The sequence below is a fragment of the Magallana gigas genome, chromosome 8 (assembly GCF_963853765.1).
Source record: "Magallana gigas chromosome 8, xbMagGiga1.1, whole genome shotgun sequence".
Taxonomy (NCBI): domain Eukaryota; kingdom Metazoa; phylum Mollusca; class Bivalvia; order Ostreida; family Ostreidae; genus Magallana; species Magallana gigas.
The window spans coordinates 18,377,541-18,399,463 of record NC_088860.1 but is presented as its reverse complement, the minus strand read 5'-3'; the positions used below and the strand labels follow the sequence as shown (position 1 = coordinate 18,399,463).

General features: G+C 30.4%; 1 protein-coding gene across 4 annotated transcripts; it reads left to right on the top strand.

Annotated features, from left to right (window-relative positions):
* The first annotated feature begins 1,562 nt into the window (after window positions 1–1,562).
* LOC117680664 (protein draper-like) lies at window positions 1,563–15,555 on the top strand. 4 transcript variants are annotated; one of them, XM_066069332.1, is made up of 6 exons: window positions 1,563–1,684; window positions 3,508–3,557; window positions 3,661–3,789; window positions 12,953–13,081; window positions 14,589–14,697; window positions 14,966–15,555. In XM_066069332.1, the coding sequence occupies exons 1-6, from the start codon at window positions 1,578–1,580 to the stop codon at window positions 15,081–15,083; spliced, it is 642 nt and encodes a 213-aa protein (XP_065925404.1). In that variant the 5' UTR covers window positions 1,563–1,577; the 3' UTR covers window positions 15,084–15,555. The 4 variants fall into 4 exon arrangements, 3 of the variants coding, with proteins under 3 accessions (XP_065925404.1, XP_065925405.1, XP_065925406.1); XR_010708601.1 differs by lacking the exons at window positions 1,563–1,684; window positions 3,508–3,557; window positions 3,661–3,789 and adding exons at window positions 10,662–10,812; window positions 12,261–12,310; window positions 12,411–12,539; XM_066069333.1 differs by lacking the exons at window positions 12,953–13,081; window positions 14,589–14,697; window positions 14,966–15,555 and adding exons at window positions 5,721–5,835; window positions 6,115–6,577.
* The last annotated feature ends 6,368 nt before the right edge of the window (window positions 15,556–21,923 follow it).

The following is a 21,923-nucleotide window of genomic DNA, read 5'->3' as shown; positions in this document are numbered from 1 at the left end:
GTATAAGGCAAAAGTATCGGCATGAGCGATTTGACATTATCATCAAGAGTAGTGCATAAAGGCTATTGCGGACTGAAAAATGTATTAATTACCTTAATCAAAAATGTATTACATGTGAAATGTTTCATCTTGACCTCTCTAAAAATTGCTGACCACCGTAAATGGTCGAATGGGCCCGCATGTCAGAAATATCGATATTTTAGTGCACCCGTGAAAAAGTTTTAGCTGATTTCACACAATTAATGGTGCATAAAATGAACAAAGTTTAATTCTGTTATTTTTTGACACATTCTTAAATTTAACCTTTGCAAATTGTTGTCATTTGATTAAAGATTTTTGACATGTAAAAAATTACGTCATAATAATCGTACTTGATTTCAAACGGCGAGGAGTTTCCCGAAAGTGACGGAGTTAGGGGGCTATGCGATAATTTTTGGCATGAATATTTTAAGTAGTTGAAGATTGAATAGTGAAAAAGGTAAAAAAAAACTTCTTAATCTGAACATTTTACCACCTGGTTTGCGTAATTTTAGGCAATGGTTTTATTTAAAATTCTGATATTTGCCTGATATTCTACTATTATAATCTTTCGATCCTTTTTTGTTTAGCTTATTGTGGTGTAAGCAATCGTGTCCCATGAAATATATGCAGATAGTAAGTTTAGACTATAACAACGTAAACGATCTTGTTTTTAAATTACTTTAGAATGTAATGGACTTTCATATTTGTATTTTATGCGTACTGGCAATTTTCCGAAAGCAAAATAAGAGGCAACTTCATGTAAATTGGTGTTAAATAACGTGTGATAGTATGCTACATGTACATGTACCACTAGTATACATTACTATGGTTCACTTCAAAGCAGAAATATGTGCTTGTTATGAAGTTGTAACCTTTTTAAAATTGTTTTAAACCCTATATATTTAAACGTGTATACATGTGTTCGATGATGTGTTCTAGTACACAACAAAATCAAACACAAATATGAGTATTTTTCATATACATTGTACATAAGTAAAAGTCTAATATTGACTTTAAGGAGGCTGGATGGTAAACAAATTAACCATCAGATGGGTCCTAAAATATTATCATATGATATTTTTGGCCGTAAACTAACATTTAGTAAAAAACAAAATAAAATAGTTTTGCTTTAAGCCTCGATCATTTCCCTATATCTTAACACAGAACACCTCTTTTAAAGAAATTAAAATACTTTAAAAATGGCCACAACCATCTAACCATCTTAAAAGGTATAGGAGGCCATGCTCATTTTCAGACTATATGAATCTTTTATTAAAAACCAGCTCTGTCAAAATTTAAAGAATAGGCTGAAGCAATCGGATTTATTTCTTCACAAGGAAATAGTTTCCGGTTCAATATTATCTAAAATTGTAAAGGTAGATCTGAAAAGTAATTTTTCGACCATCTAGAATCCCTATAAATCTAAATTTTGTTCTCATAACTTCAAATTCATGTATGTAAAATTATCAGTATTCTTCCTTATACATGTATTATGTATATGTTTCCTGATTCATACCGAGAAAAATAAAACTACATAATTATTCTATGGGAGCGGTATGTTGACAATCAATTATTTTCCAGAGGTTTGGATTTTCCTTTTGCTGATTTTGAAATTATGCAACATTGCGGAAGCAGAAAATGGGATTTGTACATCTCCAGAATCGTAAGTCTATTCATATGATATCAGCACCAAAAGATAATGCCCACCTTTTTTGCGTGACACGTGCTAAGGCTTGTTGTGTTTGTCGTTATTACACTTATATATAAACCGACAACAAAATCATGAAGTTACAGAGATAATAGTTTATTGATTGTGTATCAAAATGTTTATAAATGACCATTGATAATTTTGTAAAGAGTTGATACACGGCTTACTGAGGGCGCGTTATGCGCGCCCGAGGCAACCATAAAACAAACATTATATTGTCGCAAGGTCTTTGTTTTTCTATTGAAAAAAAAAACTTATTATGGTTTGATTGGTAGGGATAGTAAAAAGATAAAAAGTTACAATGTTCTGGGATATTTTTACTCTGGTCTAAACGTTAAATAATAGCGAATATGTCAGAGCAAACGTTTTGTTTAATGGAAATTGCTGAAATAGATGATGCTCTTGAAGTGAATGAAAATCAAAGTACTGAAGAACTGACGGGAGTGATTTTGTCGATGTTTATTTATTTTAAAATCAATGATATGTTATTGTGCATGACAAGTACATGTATACGTAGTTTCTAATTTGAATTACGCATATTTTTATCATATGAATTTTTGAACTTTTTCGACTAGAATGTCGAGAAACCTCCATATGAATCATGTTGAATAATATTTAAAGATAAAATTAATTCAATCAAACTATGTATCAGTGGTAAAAATATTTCTCGAAAATTGTATGGATCCAAGCAATATTGAACTCTAGTCTCGTTCAACCAAACGCTCGACTGACACCGTAAATCTCCGACAAGGGTTTACGGAGACAGCCGAGCGTCGAGTTGAACGAGACTATATTGAACTCTGGCGTTGGAATACATACGACTACAAAAAATATTTAAATCGTTCGTACCATTCTGAAAATCTGACTATTTTTTAAGGTATTTGTAAATAAGTTTCCTTGAAAAACAATGCTTTAGCATACATTACATCGAATTCATCAATTATTTTCAAGAACTAAGTCTTGTCAGGAGCAATGATTTGTGCTGAGGTCCAAACACTGTTTCACTTTCGGTTTGTCCGAGTGACTGCATAGGAGAGTTGATTAAAAATCAACTCCCAAAAAGTCGCATTCTCTATATCAATAATAACTATTGCGGATATTTCCAAAAAATCAAAATCCTTCAAAATTGACCTGAAGTTGCACACGTTGATTTGTCCAGTGATAAATAAATAAGCACTTCCTATTCAAAAAGACCTGTGCTGGCTCCAGGAATATATCATGGGCAATTAAGTTGTCATTAGTCTGAAAAAATGCTACAATCAAAATTATCAAACTTGCAATGATAAAATTTGTTTAAAAATTCAAACATTCAAACAATCCTGTTTGGAATAAAATTATATTATTCCAAAGTTTATAATACACCATTTCTTACAAACTAAACAGTATTTCATTTTATAGTTATAGTTTATTGTTAGTCTCTAATCTTAAATGGTTAATTATGTTCTAATGTTATTATAATAATTATTATAATTATACTGATAATAATAATTAATAACAGGCCGGATGGTTGTTTTAGGCACTCACTTTTATTCCGACTGTTCAAACAGTGCAATAAAAAGAATCCCAAGTTACTTTGGTTGCTCTGTGCAACAAGCATAAACCTGATATTGACGTCTAAAAATAAACCATGATTATACATAGCCTTTAGATTTAAAACACAGGAATGCAAAGAGGAAATATGTTTATATACATGTATCCTTTTTACTGTCTGTCACAATATGTTACAGTCAATAACTACATTAAATCATAAACCAAAACAGTTCTTTTTTCTTTTTCAGAAAAAAAGTTTGCTGTACTAATTATCACGAAGTTAACGATGTTTGTATGAGTATGTTGCTTTCTAAGAATTAAATTCATATACCTATATCATGTATAAAAGATATATTTCGAATGTGATATAAGACATTCATTTAAAAGTTCGTAATTTGTAGAATGTCCAATCGGTACATATGGTGAAAATTGTACGGAAAATTGTCCAGATGGGAAGTATGGAGAATTTTGTTTACAGCAATGTGAATGCAAAATGAATCAACAATGCAATTTTATGTTTGGATGTTTAGGTATTGTTTTCGTTTTTTCTTAGCACTTTGTATTTTCATGTCTTACAGTTTATAGAGTTTCGATTAAACACAAAATAAGCATAATAAGTTCATAGAATATAAAATGAATCATTTTAGATACTGCTTTATTTATATAGCGTCGACATTTAAATAAAAGAAACACCAGGAAATATTGTGCCTAAGTGCTTGATTAAGAAATTAAAAGAATTCATCATTATATCTATTCTTGGACACGTAGAGATTTTATCAAATTTAACTGAGTTCCTGTTTTCTTTCAGGGAAATTGTACAGTCTTATTTCTTATTAAAGAGAAAATGAAATCATTCGGTAATTTGAAACAAAAAATAAATAACTTTCGAATTTTTTAAATTTTTTTAAATTATAGAATGTCTGAATGGTATAAATGGCACAAACTGTATGGCAATTTGTCCGGACAATATGTATGGGAAATTTTGTTCACAGAAATGTCAATGCAAAAGTAATCAAAAGTGCGATCGTATCTTTGGATGTATAGGTATTTCTGTTATTTAATTCTTATTTTTAAAAAATTGACAATATAGACATATTGGACGAATTAAGTATAAACAATGATAGGGGTTACGCCGCTAGACGACGTATGGCGTATATGTAATTTGTAAACTAGGTATATGCTTGATTAGGGCCCCGCTCTACGGCCGCTCTATATAGTGATAACTCTGTACGTCCATCTTTCCTGTCCGGAGTATATCTTCTCTACCCTTGGCCCAAACTGACTCATACTTCACCCGCAGAATGCCTTTGAGCTAAGGGTGTGCAGTGATTTTGAACTATGTTTTAGGTCTAAGGCTAGGGTTACAAAAGTTATATATAAAATCCTTGTCCAGTGCATATCATCTCCCCTTGACCCAATCTGGCCCATACTCCAGAGTGTCTATGGTCAAAGGATGTGCAGTTACCTTGAATGAAGTTTGTAGGTCAATGCCATATAGGACTACACAAAATCTGTTTTCAGATACTTTCCACAAAGCCCTATTTGGGACATATTTAACATCAACAGACCTTTTGAGTAAATATGTGTATTGACCTTATATTGACAAATATTAAAGATTTTCAAGGTCAAGATGAAGGTCAAAGAGAATTATATAAATAATCCTTGTCCAGAGCATATCCACTCTCCCTATGCTTCAATCTGGTTCACACTTTACTCACATGGTGTCTTTGATCAAATTGTGTGCAGTTACATTGAATGATATTTGTAAGTGAAGAGTAAAGGTCATATCGAATCACACAAAAATTCTTTTTTAAAAATCATATGTATATACTCTCGACTCAGCCCTATTTGGCTAAACAAAGCTTTTGGGTTTATGGCGTGGAGTGACCTTCAACCAAGTCAATGTGAAAGTCATAGCGGATCTCATTTTAATCAGTTTTAGGCCGTATTTTATTTCCGATTTCCTTAATCTTGCTCAGGTTAAACAAAAATCCATGCATGTATTAAAGGGATATTGAATTAAAAGCTCTACGGAGCTGGAAAATTTCTAAGTTGTATGTTTAAGCAAAATTCATTGAAAAAGGGGCCCTTTGAGATGGTCACTATCTCAATGTTATCTTGTAAAATTCTTAAGATTAAACAAATAATCTATTTAAACTAGAATTGTTAATTGAAATATTGCAAGAAAACGGGTAAAAGATTATGAGGAATGTAATTGTAATGGAAAAAATATTAAAGTCTCTATCAAACGAAAATGGAAGTAGAAACTGCTAGTGTTAATACAAAATAAATGTCAAATACACATAAAAGTATATATAAAGTGATTAGGATGCCTTTTGAGATAAAAGGAAAACATATTACTTTCAATTAATTTCATTTTAGGGTTTTAATATTGCATAGACAGGTTCCTCTTACAAAGAAAACCGCCAAATAGTGTGATTTATGAAATTGTTTTTTCTAGAGCAAGATTTAGAACCACAATTCAAATTCACCACTTTCACCCTCCTGAAGATATCAGCGGGCTTCTTGATCATTACTAGTATTGTAATAGGTGTCACCGTGTGTGTTGTTAAAAGGTAATCATTTTTAAACCTAAAATACTTAAAAAGAATACGTGAAATTATTGCTTTGACGTAAAATTATTAATGTTTCATAGCCATAATTTTTGTGTTTTAAATAATTTTTAATGTTAAGCTTTAATTGGTTTCAATTACAGCCTTTATGTTAGTTTTTACAAGATGAAGAGACAAAAAGTAAAAATTTACTTGAGTTTTCATGGCAGAAGACAAAAGCATACAAAGAATTTTTACAAGATCAGTACTTTTCAATTGTATGCCTATCCTTGTCAATTACAGAAACAACTTGTCAAGAAACTACAGCGTGTATCAATCACCTGTACCTGTATTCTATAGTGCGGATAAACAAATTCAATTATCCGAGATAGAACAAGAACACTACCAAACTCTTTTCTGAGGAAAAGCTTGTCATTTATGCAAGTGTATTTATAAACTTAATGTTTGCAAACTAATTAAGCAACTTAGGGTTAAAAAAAAATACCAACAAAAATCATAAGCACTGTACAGCTAAATGTTAGAAGTAGACAATTGCAATTGCATGTAAATGTCAAGTTGTTATGAACTGATATTATATATTATGAAACATACATTGTGATGATAATTTTTTCCTGTTTGTTCACTAATTAATTATTTTTATTGAATGTATATATATACTTTTTAATTACATTATTGATATTCAAGAATAATATAACCAAATTTGGTTTCTTGTATTAATTTGAATATCGTAAAAAAAAATTTGAATTGTATTGAATTGGTAGTGTGAAAAACATATATATATATATATATATATATATATATATATATATATATATATATATATATATATATATATATATATATATATATATATATATATATATATATATATATATATATATATATATATATACCATATTGTATTATTAAACAGAGAAACTAAAACATTACTTGATAAAGTACATTATATGTCATGATGCTTATAGATATTGATAACAATAACAAACTACTGACAAAAAATATTTTTCACAACTTAATGATGCCATTACGTTTCAAAAATGTTATATAGAATTTTAAAAGCTTCATAAACTTAAAAAGAGAGATAAATCAATTTTCTATGAGTTCAACATAAATTATTTATGAACAGATATGCAAATTGAAAATAATTGTATAACTCAGATTTTGAAGATCAAATTTTGCTGTTGATCTTTTAATCCCGGAGTAATTTCATTTTAATCAAGAACATAATCTAAAAAGTATTAAAATATTTAAAACATATATTTTATTTCGAATTTCCTAAATATTGAACAACTGTTGCACAAGTATATATATATATATATATATATATATATATATATATATATATATATATATATATATATATATATATATATATATATATATATATATATATATATATAACGTTGTGCACTTTTTGGTCATAAATTAAATTGTTTCTTTATTCACCTTAATACACGACAAATGAAAAAAATACTAGCGGAATTGTCATGTCTTCTGATTCAATTTATCATTCGCAGCTCACTTGCATGTTCATACACTGTAAGATTTTGTTTGGCAGCATGGCATTCACAAAGAATTCATTCATTATACAACGTACTATATCAGAGCTTGGGGACCTGGTGACAACAATATCCCTCAGCAAATGGATATATGTCAAAAATGCGCCAATTAGATTTTATGCCAAATGAAATCCAACCACCATTGCAGCAGCTTGATGTTTGAATATTTCAAGCTTATATATATAGCATCATTCACATAGAGCTATCTAACAATAGTCATTTTTTGGCGACATCATAATTAAAGCCACAGCAGGTTCCAGAAAATCACTTGCTTGGATTACAGAAGCATTTACACTTTAATGAAATTTTTCTCTAGCTGACTGCAGTGTTTACAAAAATTGATTATTGACAGAAGTAGACAAATGAACCCCGTCGTTAGGAAGGAGATTACTTTGATTGGGTATAATTTTGACAAATTTAATTGAAGCATCACCTTTCAAAACAAGAGTAGTCACAGAACTATTAATTCTACGCATATATGTCTCTGCAATGCAAAACTCTATTTGTCGATAACTTGTTTTATAAAATTCTGTTGTCTACATAATTAGTTATCACTTTTTCCAATGTCATTTTCACCTGCATAGATTACTAGAAATCTCGGGTGTAAATATCTTGAAAGCAGGCCACAAATAATATCAGTAACTTATTCATAACTTAACATTGAGTCTCCTTCAAACAAAACTGATAGACCTGGTAATGAAAAGTCTGTACCAAACTCTGATGAAATCGGTGCACATTGCTCAGCTAAGTTCTGCAATGGACGTACGACTTGTTGTAAATCACTTTAATGTCTGTTGCTGTTATAATTAAATATAAGTAAACGTTATAAACACCTATAAAACTCAATGAAAATCGCATTTTTCATCATTAAAGAACTCCTCTCCTCCTAATAATAATAGATTATGATGGTAGTGTACATGACTATATCCACGTGTATATGCATCCTCTTTTCTCGTACTTTCTGGTCGGCGCGACCACAAAGTAAACCTTAACAGTGTTGCAGAGCGATGAAATCAAATATCGCGATTAAACGCTTTATCTTTAGTAAAGAGATATTGATCAAAACATTCTTTTAAAACAATTACAATCATACATGAATGTCAATAAAGTGCATTAGTCTGATTAAAATATTAATTTTGAAAAATATTTGCACAGTAATTCCTTAAAACAATAATTTAAACAAAAAACATCTTTATGTAGAGATAGGTTAAAGCAGTTATTATTTTATTTAATGCATCCTGGTTTTCAAAATAGCATTTTTTATCCATAAGAGAATGATTAGAGATGTAATAATTTCATACCCGTTAAATGATAGCATGAGTGATATATTTAAACCCAATATGTGTGTTTTAAACCTCTTAATCTAAAAATGCTGGGAAAAGTTACGAAATAGCTATCTATGCTACGGAATAACAAATTTGCTTTGACTTCCAATATTACAGTAGAAATGAGTGTCATATTCAGAATTAAAATATTGTCCTTAAGCCCTTCAATTTGAAATAAATTATATCGACAGACTCAATTTATAATAAATGGTTAAATTATCATAAATAATAAATTACAAAATCAGTTGACATTCGATAGAGTCAATTCATGGCTAAAATTACTTTTTATAATATTAGAAATTTTGTCTTAATTAGATATTCATGTTTACATTTTTAATTATATTGCGACCAGAAAGCACTGGGTGTTGACAGACATAATAAAGCATTTATCTAATAATATTCTAGCATGCAAATACTGTCTACTTACATTCACCTTTAAACATTTTTTAAAATTTTTATTGATTACAAGAAAAAAGAAAAAAATGCTAGTGATAAACTAAAATTTGTGTGTCAGTCGTAGTTACAAGCAAATAACAGAGCTCAACATTCTTTGCTTGTAAACAAGGTGCATGCCATGTTTTAGTTTACATTGGTTCAATATACCGGTTTTTCAAGCTAATCTCTCTCTCTCTCTCTCTCTCTCTCTCTCTCTCTCTTTCGAGTTACATTTAAAGATATCTCATTCGACAACACATTACAATTATTTCGAGAAACAAGACACTATAAAACAAAATTCTGTGTTTTTGGCGAAGAATGAGCAGACTCGATATTGTTCATGAATAATACTTGCATTAAAGATTTTCCCATACTACAAACTATTTTATATGAAATTACATCACCAAGAATAAATGACGAAACCAAAATTATGAAAAGTTTACTCCATTGTTAGGAATTATAACCTTCCTGAGGTTAGCAGCCGCTAACAGCAGCTATTAAGCCAGTAGAAGCTAACGGCAAATAAGGAAAACATTCAAAGTACTGAGAGTACTCGATCAGAAAATATATTATACCTTATCATCGGCATACTTTAATTAATATCAAGATGATTAATGCATCAATCATTTGTAGGAGCATTGACAACTTCGGAGGGAGTAAAGATCGCCTTGATAAGGAATATAAATGCGTCTTGTGATCAAAACCAAGGGAGATATAAACCCCTCGAAACCACCTGGTGGTATCCGCACGGCCCAATATGAGACCTGAAAATAAGAGCCCTATATATCTCCTGCACTGCTCTATAATTCATTTGATATACACTTTAAAGAAGAGAGGGAGATAACAGCCTATCATTCACCACAATATCGTTGTGAAAAGTTAAAAAAAAAATGACAAAGTTTAAATGACCTAAATGGACACATTTAGATTGGCAAATTTTCCGATGCAATTGCAAAATCGAGATAAAATAATTTATAAACGTTTAGCAAGCTGTGCATAAATTTTGTTGACCAAAAATCATTTTTGAATAATAAAGTATCTAAAATGTTTTTTAGAATTATTCATGTAAAGTGTCAAGTACAGTTCAGTGAAATTTATTCACAAGAAATTTCCCGCCATATACATTAACCTCGATCATTCCCCTATATCTTAATACAGAGCTCCCTTTTTAAAAAAAAATTAAAATACTCTAAAAATGGCCAAAACTTCCTCATCCTCTTAAAAGGGATAGGAGGCCTTGCCCATTTTCAGACTATATGAATCTCTTATTAAAAAACCATTTCTGTCAAAATTTAAAGAATAGGCTTAAGCAATCGGATTTCTTTTTTCACAAGGAAATAGTTTCCGGTTCAAAATTATCTAAAAATTATTAATGTAGATCTTAAAAGTAATTTTTTAACCATCTAGAATCCCTTTATATCTAATTTTTTTTTTATCTCTAAACCTTAAAATAATGAATGTAACATTGTCAGTATCCTTCCTTATTCAACGTATATGTTTCCTAATTTATACCAAGAAAAATTAACACTAAAAAAATCATTCTATGGAAGCGGTATGTTGACAATCAATTGTTTTCTAGAGGTTTGGATTTTCCTTTTGCTGATTTTGAAATTATGCAACATTGTGGAAGCAGTAAATGGGAATTGTACATCTCCAGAAACGTAAGTCTTATCATATTTTATCAGCACCAAAACTCAATGCCCACCTTTTTGCGTGACAAATGCTTAAGGTTATTGTGTTTGCTGTTACTACACTGATATATAAAGCAAGAACAAAATCACTAAGTTGAAGATGTAATTTATTATTGATTGTTTATCAACATTTTTTTTATAAATGATCATTGATATATTATTTGTAAGGGTTGATACACGGCTTATTGAGGGCGCGCTGTGCGGAAACAAACATTATATTGTCGCATGGTCTTTTTTAACTGAATAAATAAACTTTTTATGGTTTGATTGGTAGTAGGTGTAATTAAATAAACAGTTACAATGTTATGGGATATATTTACTCTGGTCTAGAGGTTGAGTAATAGCAAATATATCAGAGCAAAAGTGTTGTTTAGTGGAAGTTGCTGAAATAGATGAAGCTTTTGATTCCGTTAATCCAAAGAATACAAGAAAGACCGCAAGGTGGAGTGTTGCTACATGTAACAGGTAATCCTATGCTATATCCTATGAAAAAGACACAGTGTAGAATCCTGAAGACAGATTCTTAAATGACATTGGCTTGTTGCTGGCTTGTTGTAACCATCTTTGATCGAACATCTAATGAGATTGTGAATAAGAAGCGCCCTATGTCATGCATAGCGTTGTTGAATTTCTAAATAAATGTTATTGAGAGAATAAAAAAAGGTCGCACTCTCTATTTGAATGATGAATATTGTGCATATTTCCAATAAACCCAATTCTTCAAGGTTGACCTGAAGTAACACATGTTGATTTGTCCAATGATACATAAAATTAAAACTTCCTATTAAAAGACCTGTGCAGGCTTCAGTAATACTAGTATACCATGGACAATCAAGTTGTCATTAGAGTGAAAAAATGCTACAATCAAATTTATCAAACTTGCAATGATAAAATTTATTTAAAAATAAAAAAAATCAAACAATCCTGCATGAAATATATTCATTTCAAGGTAAAAATATGCCGGACATCATTTCTTACAAACTAAACAGTATTTCATAATAACTTTCATAATTGCCAGTCTCCAATTTTAAATGATTAAGCATATTCTAATAATAATAATAATAATAATAATAATAAATAATAATAATAATGGTAATTAAAATTAATAATAGGCGGAATGATTGTTAATTGCACACACTTTTATTCCGAATTGTATGAATTCAAAATAAATTCAGAGACTGTTCAAACACTGCAATTAAAAAAAAACAAGTTACTTCGGTTGCTCTGTGCATCAAGCATAAACCTGATAATGACATAAAATAATAATTACGATTATAAATAGCCTATAGATTTTAAACACAGGAATGGAAAGGGGAAATATGTTTATATGCATGTGTCCTTTTTACTGTATGTCACTATATGTGGCAGTCAATAACTACACTGAATTATAAACCGGGGACTTCTCTTTTCTTTTTCAGAAAAAAAGTTTGCTGTTCTAATTATCACGAAGTTAACGGTGTTTGTATGAGTATGTTGATTTCTAAGAATTAAAATCATATACCCATATCTATAAAAGAAATATTTCGAATGTGATATAAGACATTCATTTGAAATTTCTTAATTTGTAGAATGTCCAATTGGTACATTTGGTGAAAATTGTACGGAAAATTGTCCAGATGGGACGTATGGCGAATTGTGTTCACAGCGATGTGATTGCAAAATAAATCAACGATGCAATTTATTGTTTGGATGTTTGGGTATTGTTTTCTTTTTTTTCCAATGCCTTGCATTTTTATGTCTAACAGTTTACAGAATTTCGATTCACCAGGAAATATTGTGTTAAAATGCATGTTTAAGAAGTGAAAGAATTCATCATTACTAGCGTGCGACCAGTTCTCGCCGAGTACCATTTCTCGCCAGTACATTGTTACGTCATTTTTCAACTATAATTTTTTGTGTTGATAAAATGACGTCACAATGTACTGGTGAGAAATGGTACTCGGCGAGAACTGGTCGCCTGCCAGTTTATCTAATCTTAGACAAGTACATTTTATCAAATTTAATTGAGTTCCTGTTTTGTTACAGCGTAATGGTACACATTCTTATTGAAGAGAAAATGAAAAAAAATAATTGTCTCAAAACCTTCAGATTTTTGTGAATTTTATTGTAGAATGTCTCAATGGTACAAATAGCACAAACTGTGTGGCAAGGTGTCCGGACAATATGTATGGTAAATCATGCTCACTGAAATGTCAATGCAAAAGGAATCAAAAGTGCGATCGTATCTTTGGATGTATAGGTATTTCTGTTATTTAATTTTTATTTTTGAGTTAAAAAAATCGACATTACATACATATTGGACGTGTTCAGTATTACAATGTCTTACATAACCCACATTTTAAAGTATAAAAGATAAAACCTCACATTTGTATGAAAAGAAAAATACCATTATTTTCTGTCGATAGTGGTTACACTGCTAGACGACGTACATGTTCTTTGTAATTACAAAATGACAATAACAAACCGTGAACCATCTCAAAAATCCATTAAACGAAATACAAATGTTTGATTAGGACCCTTTATGCCGGCGCCCTATGTAGTGATCAGTCTATCCGTCCGTTTGTCCGCCCGTCTTTTTTGTCCGGAGCATGTCTTCTCTACCCGTGGTCCAAACTACTCATACTTCACCCGCAGAATGCCTTTGAGTTAAGGGTCTGTAGTGATTTTGAACCACGTATTAGGTTTGAGATTAGGGTTCCAACAGAGATTATTATAAAATCCTTGTCCATGGCATATCATCTCCCCTAGATCAAATCTAGCTTATATTTTAGTCACAGAGTGTCTATGGTCAAATGATGTGCAGTAACCTTGAATGAAGTTTGTAGGTCGAGGTCATATAGAACACAAAATCCTTTTTTTCAGGAACTTTCCATTAAGCACTATTCGGATTATACTTAAAAAAAACAGAGCTTTTGAGTTAATGTGTGTAGTGACCTTGAACTACAATCCTTGTCCATAGCGTATCCTCCCGCCAATTGCTTCATTCTGGTTCACACTTTACTAACATGGTGCCTTTGATCAAAGTGTATACCGTGACTTTGAATGATATTTGTAAGTCAAGAGTAAATATCATATCGAATCACACAAAAAATCTTTTTTAAAATCATGGATATACTCTCGACTCAGCCCTATTTGGCTAATCAAAGCTTTTGGGTTTTATAGCGATGAGTGACCTTAAACAAAGTCAATGTGAAAGTCATAGCAGATCTATTTTTAATCAGGTTTTGGCTTGAGTTTAAATTAAAAGTTCAATATCAGCTGAAAATTTTGTAAAAAGTTGTAGGTCAAAGCAAACTTCATTGAAAAGGGGGCCCTTTGAGATGGTCACCATATCAATGTTACATGTATCTAGCTAAATCAAATTCTTAAGATTTAACAAATAATCTATCTTAACTAGAATTGTTAATTGAAATATTGCAAGAAATTAAAACGGGTAAAAAATTAATTTAAATAGTAGTTCTTCAAAATTATCAAGTGTGAGGAAAGTAATTGTTATTGAAAAAATATTAAAGTCTCTATCAAACGAAATTGAATTAAAAATTGCTATATAGTGTTAATACAAAATAAATGTCAAACACACATAAAAGTATATATAGAGGTGATTAGGATGCCTCTTTGAGATAAAAAGAAAACATTTTTAGTTTCTATTAGTTTCATTTTAGGGTTTTAATTTTGCATAAACAGGTTCCCTTAACAAGAAGACCGCCAAATGTTGTGATTTATGAAATTATTTTTTCTATACCAAGATTTAGAAACGCAATTCACATTCACCACTTTCACCCTCCTGATGATATCAGCGGGCTTCTTGATCATTATAAGTGTTGTAATAGGTGTCACCGTGTGTGTTGTTAAAAGGTAATCATTTTCATCCTAAAATACTAAAAACGGTAACTTGATAATTATTGCTTTGACGTAAAAGTATCCATGTTTCATGGCCATAATTTTGTGTTTTAAATAATTTATAATCTTAATCTATAATTGGTTTCAATTACAGTTTTATGTTAGTTTTTACAAGATCAAGAAACAAAAAGTATAAATTTATTTGAGAAGAAGACAAAAGCGTACAAATTTTTTTTACGAGATCAGTACTTTTCAACTGTGTACCTATTTTTGTTTATTATAGAAACAACTTGTCAAGAAACTACAGCGTGTATCAATCACCTGTACCTGTATTCTATAGTGGGGATAAACAAATTCAATTATCTGAGAAAGATCAAGAACACTACCAAACTCTTTTCTGAGGAATCAAAAGCTTGTCATTTATACTGTACATGTTTACATAAACTTAATTTTTGTAACCTAATTTGGCAACTTAGTGTAAAAAATACCATCAAAAACGATTAGACTTGTACATTTTAATGTTAGAAGTAGATCATTGCAGTTGCACGTATATGTCAAGTTGTTATGAACTCATATTATATATTATAAAACATATATCGTGATATTTTTTTCCTGTTTGTTCACTATTTAATCATTTTTTATTGAATGTATATTTATACTTTTAAATTACATTATTGATATTCAGAAATAATATTACCAAATTTGGTGTCTTGTATAAATTTAAATAACGTGAGAAAAAATAGAAATTGTATTGAATTGGTAGTGTGAAAGACATGCATCTACCATAATGTATTCTTAAACATAGAAACTAAAACAGTCATTTATATATGCAACTCTTTATTTACGATTCATCTTTTTTTTATAAAGCAATCATAAAATCATTTGATAAAGTACATTATAAAAGTACAAATCATGCTTATAGAGATTGATAACAATAATAATTACTGATAAAAAATATTTTGCACAACTGCATGATGCCATTACATTTCAAAAGTGTTACATGTATATAGAATTTTAAAAGCTCAATAAACTGTAAAAAAGAGAGATAAATCAATTTTGTAGGAGTTCAACATAAAAACATTCATGAAAAAATATGCAAATTGAAAATAATTGTATAACTCAGATTTTGAAGAACACATTTTGCTGTTGATCTTTTAATCCCGGAGTAATTTTCATTTTAATCAAGAACGTAATCTAAAAAGTATTTTAATACTTAAAGGTCACGATTTTGGTCAAAAATTATTTTTTTGATTTAAATGTTAACAATGCTTCAATAAGGCATTTTTATTAGGCAAGCAAAATTTAAGTGTCATTTGATGAGTTTTAAGCGAGTTACAGAGCTTACAATTCTTCGCTTTGTAAACAACGCGTTTGTTTACATTTTGAATGTTGAAGTGAAAATTACAGTTATAGACCTACAATGAATGTGTTAATCGTTAAGAACTATTTATTTATGCTTAAAATGAATAATAAGATAGACAAACCAGCTTTAAAAAGATTTTTAATGGTATATTGAACCTATGTAAACAAAAACAGGGCACGAGCCTTGTTTACCTGACGAAGAATTGTAAGCCCTATGTCTTCCTTATAACTGAACGACTGGCACCCAAATCATTTGATCATTAGAAAAGCATTCCTAATGCACTGCAAATAATGAAAACAGAAAAATAAAATTTGACTAAAATCGTGACCATGCCCCTTTAAAATATATTCCTAAATATTGAACAACTGTTGCACAAGTATAATGATATGCATAATATTGTTCACTTTTTGATCTAAAATTGAAATGTTTCTTTATTCACCTTAATACACGACAAATGAAAACATTACTCAAACACATACTAGAGGAATTGTCATACCTTTTGATTCAATTTATCTTTCACAGCTCACTTGCATGTTCATACTCTGTATGATTTTGGCAGCATGGCATTCACAAAGTATTCATTCAACATACAACGTAATATATCAGAGTTTGGGAACCTGGAGACAACAATATCCCTCAGCAAATGGATAAACTGTGGAATCATTTAATTTCGTGGGACCAATTTTCGTATATTGTCAGTATTTTGGTTATTCGTGAAGATGCGTTGGTTTTAAGTTTCAGTATGAAAACTAATTTAAAATCAATTTTCATTAGTTTTCGTCGAGGATGTAAATTTGTGGGTGAGGGCTACCCACGAATTCCACGAAAATTGAGCCACCACGAATTCTAATGATTCCACAGTATGTCAAAATTGTGCCAATTAGATTTTATGCCAAATGAAATCCAACCATCATCGCAGCAGCTTGATTTTTGAATATTTCAAGCTTACATAGCATCATTCACATATGGATATCTAACAATACCTGTATTAACATAGTCATTTTTCGGCGTCATCATAAATAAAGCCACAGCAGGTTTAAGTAAATTACTTGCTTGGATAACAAAAGCATTTACACTTTAATGAATATAATTCTTCTCTCTAGCTGACTGCAGTGTTTACAAAAATTCATTATTGACAGAAGTAGACAAATGAACCCCGTCGTTAGGAAGGAGATTACTTTGAATGGGTATAATTTTGACAAATTTAATTGAAGCATCACCATTCAAAACAAGAGTAGCCACAGAACTATTAATCCTACGCATATATGTATCTGGTCCAATGTTTAAAATAGCATGTCACCAATATAATCTAGGTAATATATGTGACCAGACAACGCATGTTAAAGGCAGAGCAGAACTCTATTTGTCGATAACTTGTTTCATAAAATTCTGTTGTTTACATAATTAGTTATCACTTTTGCCAATGTCATTTCCACCTGCATAGATTACAAGAAATCTCGGATGTGAATATCTTGAAAGCAGGTCACAAAAATATCAGTAACTTATTCAAAACTGAACCTTGACCCTCCTTCAAATAGCACTGATAGACCTGGTAATGAAAAGTCTGTACCAATCTCTGATGAAATTGATGCATATTGCCCAGCTCTTTTAATAAGATATGGTCCGACAATCTATATTGAATCTAAAATATCATGAATATTAAACAATGAATATATTCTGCACTTACAAGCTGATAAGTAAACAAACTTAACAATTGGGAATGTTGTTAATCAATAAATGATGCAAACCTTTTAGATTAAATTGACAGTTAATATATAGCTAACTTGCGTGTAAATAATACTTATGTGCATCTGAAGACCATCTTCCTCTTTTGCATTTCGTGTTCAGCCAAGCTCACCATGTGCATGTGTTGTGCAGCTTTTATTCTAAACAAGTGAGTTTCAAATGTTTTTGTTTCAATACCTTAAAAATATCAGTTGTTGTGCAATATGCTTAAATTGCAGAAAAAAACTCTAACATGTCAAATCAAACCTATCACTCTGATCATTTGTTGATATTAATAATTAAACCCTTGCCACATTAAACAGAATTAGAAAAATGTAGGTTTAATATGATTGTATCGGTAGTGAAATGTAGATCTGAGAGATGCAATGCATCTTTTTTATTGTTGTTTGATGCAGATGTTATTTCACTAATACATAGAAGACGAAAAATGCCTTTGAAATTGCAGATCCAAATAATAAACGCTCATACTAAAATTTTGTCACTTAATTAAAATCTGCAATATTTTGAGCAAAGGTTGACAAGCAAGAACTTTTAATGTTTTTTTCACAGGCTTTGTTGTTCTTACTCCTGCGAAACTTTTTACACAATAAAAGTTTTACATGGATTTTCTGAGCCAAGCATTTGCATTTTGTAGCTGACAATTAAACTTAAAATGCTGAATATGCGTGATTTTTAAGGCTAAAAAGACCAAAAATGACTGTGATCTACCGAAGGGGGCCAACATGGCGACAACTCACTGTAGCCCGAAGTCATGAAAAAAAAATAATGGCTTTGTCATCAGCAATTTTTGTGTTGATTCAGAGAATCGAGTCGATTATACGATTGACATGGTTTTTTTAGATACTCCAAAACAGAGTAGGTACTTAAGTCTAGATAAAGATGGACATTTGCCCATGGTGCCAACTACATCAATCTGCCCATAACAAACGAGAAATTCTATCTGCAGTCTCGTTTCTATAACTACTAAGTGAACCGCCTTAATCTGACTGTTAAACTTCAATGAAAATAAGACTAATTCTCTCATAATTGACATTATCCTTTTAATCCTACCAAAACTAGCACAGATTGTCAGCATGAAGTATGAATTTATTATTTTGCAACCTATCAGGTGAACCACAAATAAAATTTTCAAACTATAGGGAATAATTCCAAGAAAGTTATTTCTTATGTCCATGTTCCACTCCTCAGGCCAACATTAATAATACTAAGATGTTTTAAACAAATACCCAATATCCTACTGTCCCTGTATTTATCGGATTCTCAATGTAAATATGAAATTTTGGAAGTTCCATTGAGTTCATAACGAAATTTTAAACACAGCTGAAGATCACTATGGATTTCTTTTGACAGGCGTATGCTATGGTATTGTTTAAAGACACCTGGCACAACCTCTAATGATAAAACGCCGCTTAATGATACAGATATCATTAAGCGTTGGAATCGCAATCCCTAATGCTATTAATTCTTGCATTAACAGCTGACAATATCAACCACTAATGATAAATCGCCGCCTAATGATACAGTTTTATCATTAAGCGTCATAAATGCAAAGCAGACCTTATGCTTAATGAAACAAGCGAAAAGCTACAAGGTCAACCCCTAATGATACAAACATTTTTATCATTAAGAATTGCAATTGCACTCTTAATGATAAGATAATAAATCTAAATGTAGGACACTGATTTGCAATGGACGTACGACTTGTTGTGGATGGCTTTAATGTCTGTTGCGGTTATAATAAAATATAATTAAACGTTATAAACACCTATAAAACTCAATGAAAATCTCATTTTTCATCATTAAAGAACTCCTCCCCTCCTAATAATACATTATGATGGTAGTGTACATGACTATATCCACGTGTATATGCGTCCTCTTTTCCCGTACTTTCTGGTCGGCGCGACCACAAAGTAAACCTTAACAGTGTTGCGGAGCGATGAAATCAAATATCGCGTTTAAACGCTTTATCTTTAGTAAAGAATTATTGATCATAACATTCTTTTAAAACAATTACAATCATACATGAATGTCATTAAATTGCGTTAGTCTGATCAAAATATTAATTTTGAAAAATATTTGCACAGTAATTCCTTAAAACAATAATTTAAACAAAAAACATCTTTATGTAGAGATAGGTTAAAGCAGTTATTATTTTATTTAATGCATCCTGGTTTTCAAAAATGCATTTTTTATCCATAAGAGAATGATTAGAGATGTAATAATTTCATACCCGTTAAATGATAGCATGAGTGATATATTTAAACCCAATATGTGTGTTTTAAACCTCTTAATCTAAAAATGCTGGGAAAAGTTACGAAATAGCTATCTATGCTACGGAATAACAAATTTGCTTTGACTTCCAATATTACAGTAGAAATGAGTGTCATATTCAGAATTAAAATATTGTCCTTAAGCCCTTCAATTTGAAATAAATTATATCGACAGACTCAATTTATAATAAATGGTTAAATTATCATAAATAATAAATTACAAAATCAGTTGACATTCGATAGAGTCAATTCATGGCTAAAATTACTTTTTATAAAATTAGAAATTTTGTCTTAATTAGATATTCATTTGTTTACATTTTTAATTATATTGCGACCAGAAAGCACTGGGTGTTGACAGACATAATAAAGCATTTATCTAATAATATTCTAGCATGCAAATACTGTCTACTTACATTCACCTTTAAACATTTTTTAAAATTTTTATTGATTACAAGAAAAAAGAAAAAAATGCTAGTGATAAACTAAAATGTGTGTGTCAGTCGTAGAGTTACAAGCAAATAACAGAGCTCAACATTCTTTGCTTGTAAACAAGGTGCATGCCATGTTTTAGTTTACATTGGTTCAATATACCGGTTTTTCAAGCTAATCTCTCTCTCTCTCTCTCTCTCTCTCTCTCTCTCTTTCGAGTTACATTTAAAGATATCTCATTCGACAACACATTACAATTATTTCGAGAAACAAGACACTATAAAACAAAATTCTGTGTTTTTGGCGAAGAATGAGCAGACTCGATATTGTTCATGAATAATACTTGCATTAAAGATTTTCCCATACTACAAACTATTTTATATGAAATTACATCACCAAGAATAATGACGAAACCAAAATTATGAAAAGTTTACTCCATTGGTAGGAATTATAACCTTCCTGAGGTTAGCAGCCGCTAACAGCAGCTATTAAGCCAGTAGAAGCTAACGGCAAATAAGGAAAACATTCAAAGTACTGAGAGTACTCGATCAGAAAATATATTATACCTTATCATCGGCATACTTTAATTAATATCAAGATGATTAATGCATCAATCATTTGTAGGAGCATTGACAACTTCGGAGGGAGTAAAGATCGCCTTGATAAGGAATATAAATGCGTCTTGTGATCAAAACCAAGGGAGATATAAACCCCTCGAAACCACCTGGTGGTATCCGCACGGCCCAATATGAGACCTGAAAATAAGAGCCCTATATATCTCCTGCACTGCTCTATAATTCATTTGATATACACTTTAAAGAAGAGAGGGAGATAACAGCCTATCATTCACCACAATATCGTTGTGAAAAGTTAAAAAAAAATGACAAAGTTTAAATGACCTAAATGGACACATTTAGATTGGCAAATTTTCCGATGCAATTGCAAAATCGAGATAAAATAATTTATAAACGTTTAGCAAGCTGTGCATAAATTTTGTTGACCAAAAATCATTTTTGAATAATAAAGTATATAAAATGTTTTTTAGAATTATTCATGTAAAGTGTCAAGTACAGTTCAGTGAAATTTATTCACAAGAAATTTCCCGCCATATACATTAACCTCGATCATTCCCCTATATCTTAATACAGAGCTCCCTTTTTAAAAAAAAATTAAAATACTCTTATAAATTCCTCATCCTCTTAAAAAGGATAGGAGGCCTTGCCCATTTTCAGACTATATGAATCTCTTATTAAACAACCATTTCTGTCAAAATTTAAAGAATAGGCTTAAGCAATCGGATTTCTTTTTTCACAAGGAAATAGTTTCCGGTTCAAAATTATCTAAAAATTATTAATTTAGATCTTAAAAGTAATTTTTTAACCATCTAGAATCCCTTTATATCTAATTTTTTTTTATCTCTAAACCTTAAAATA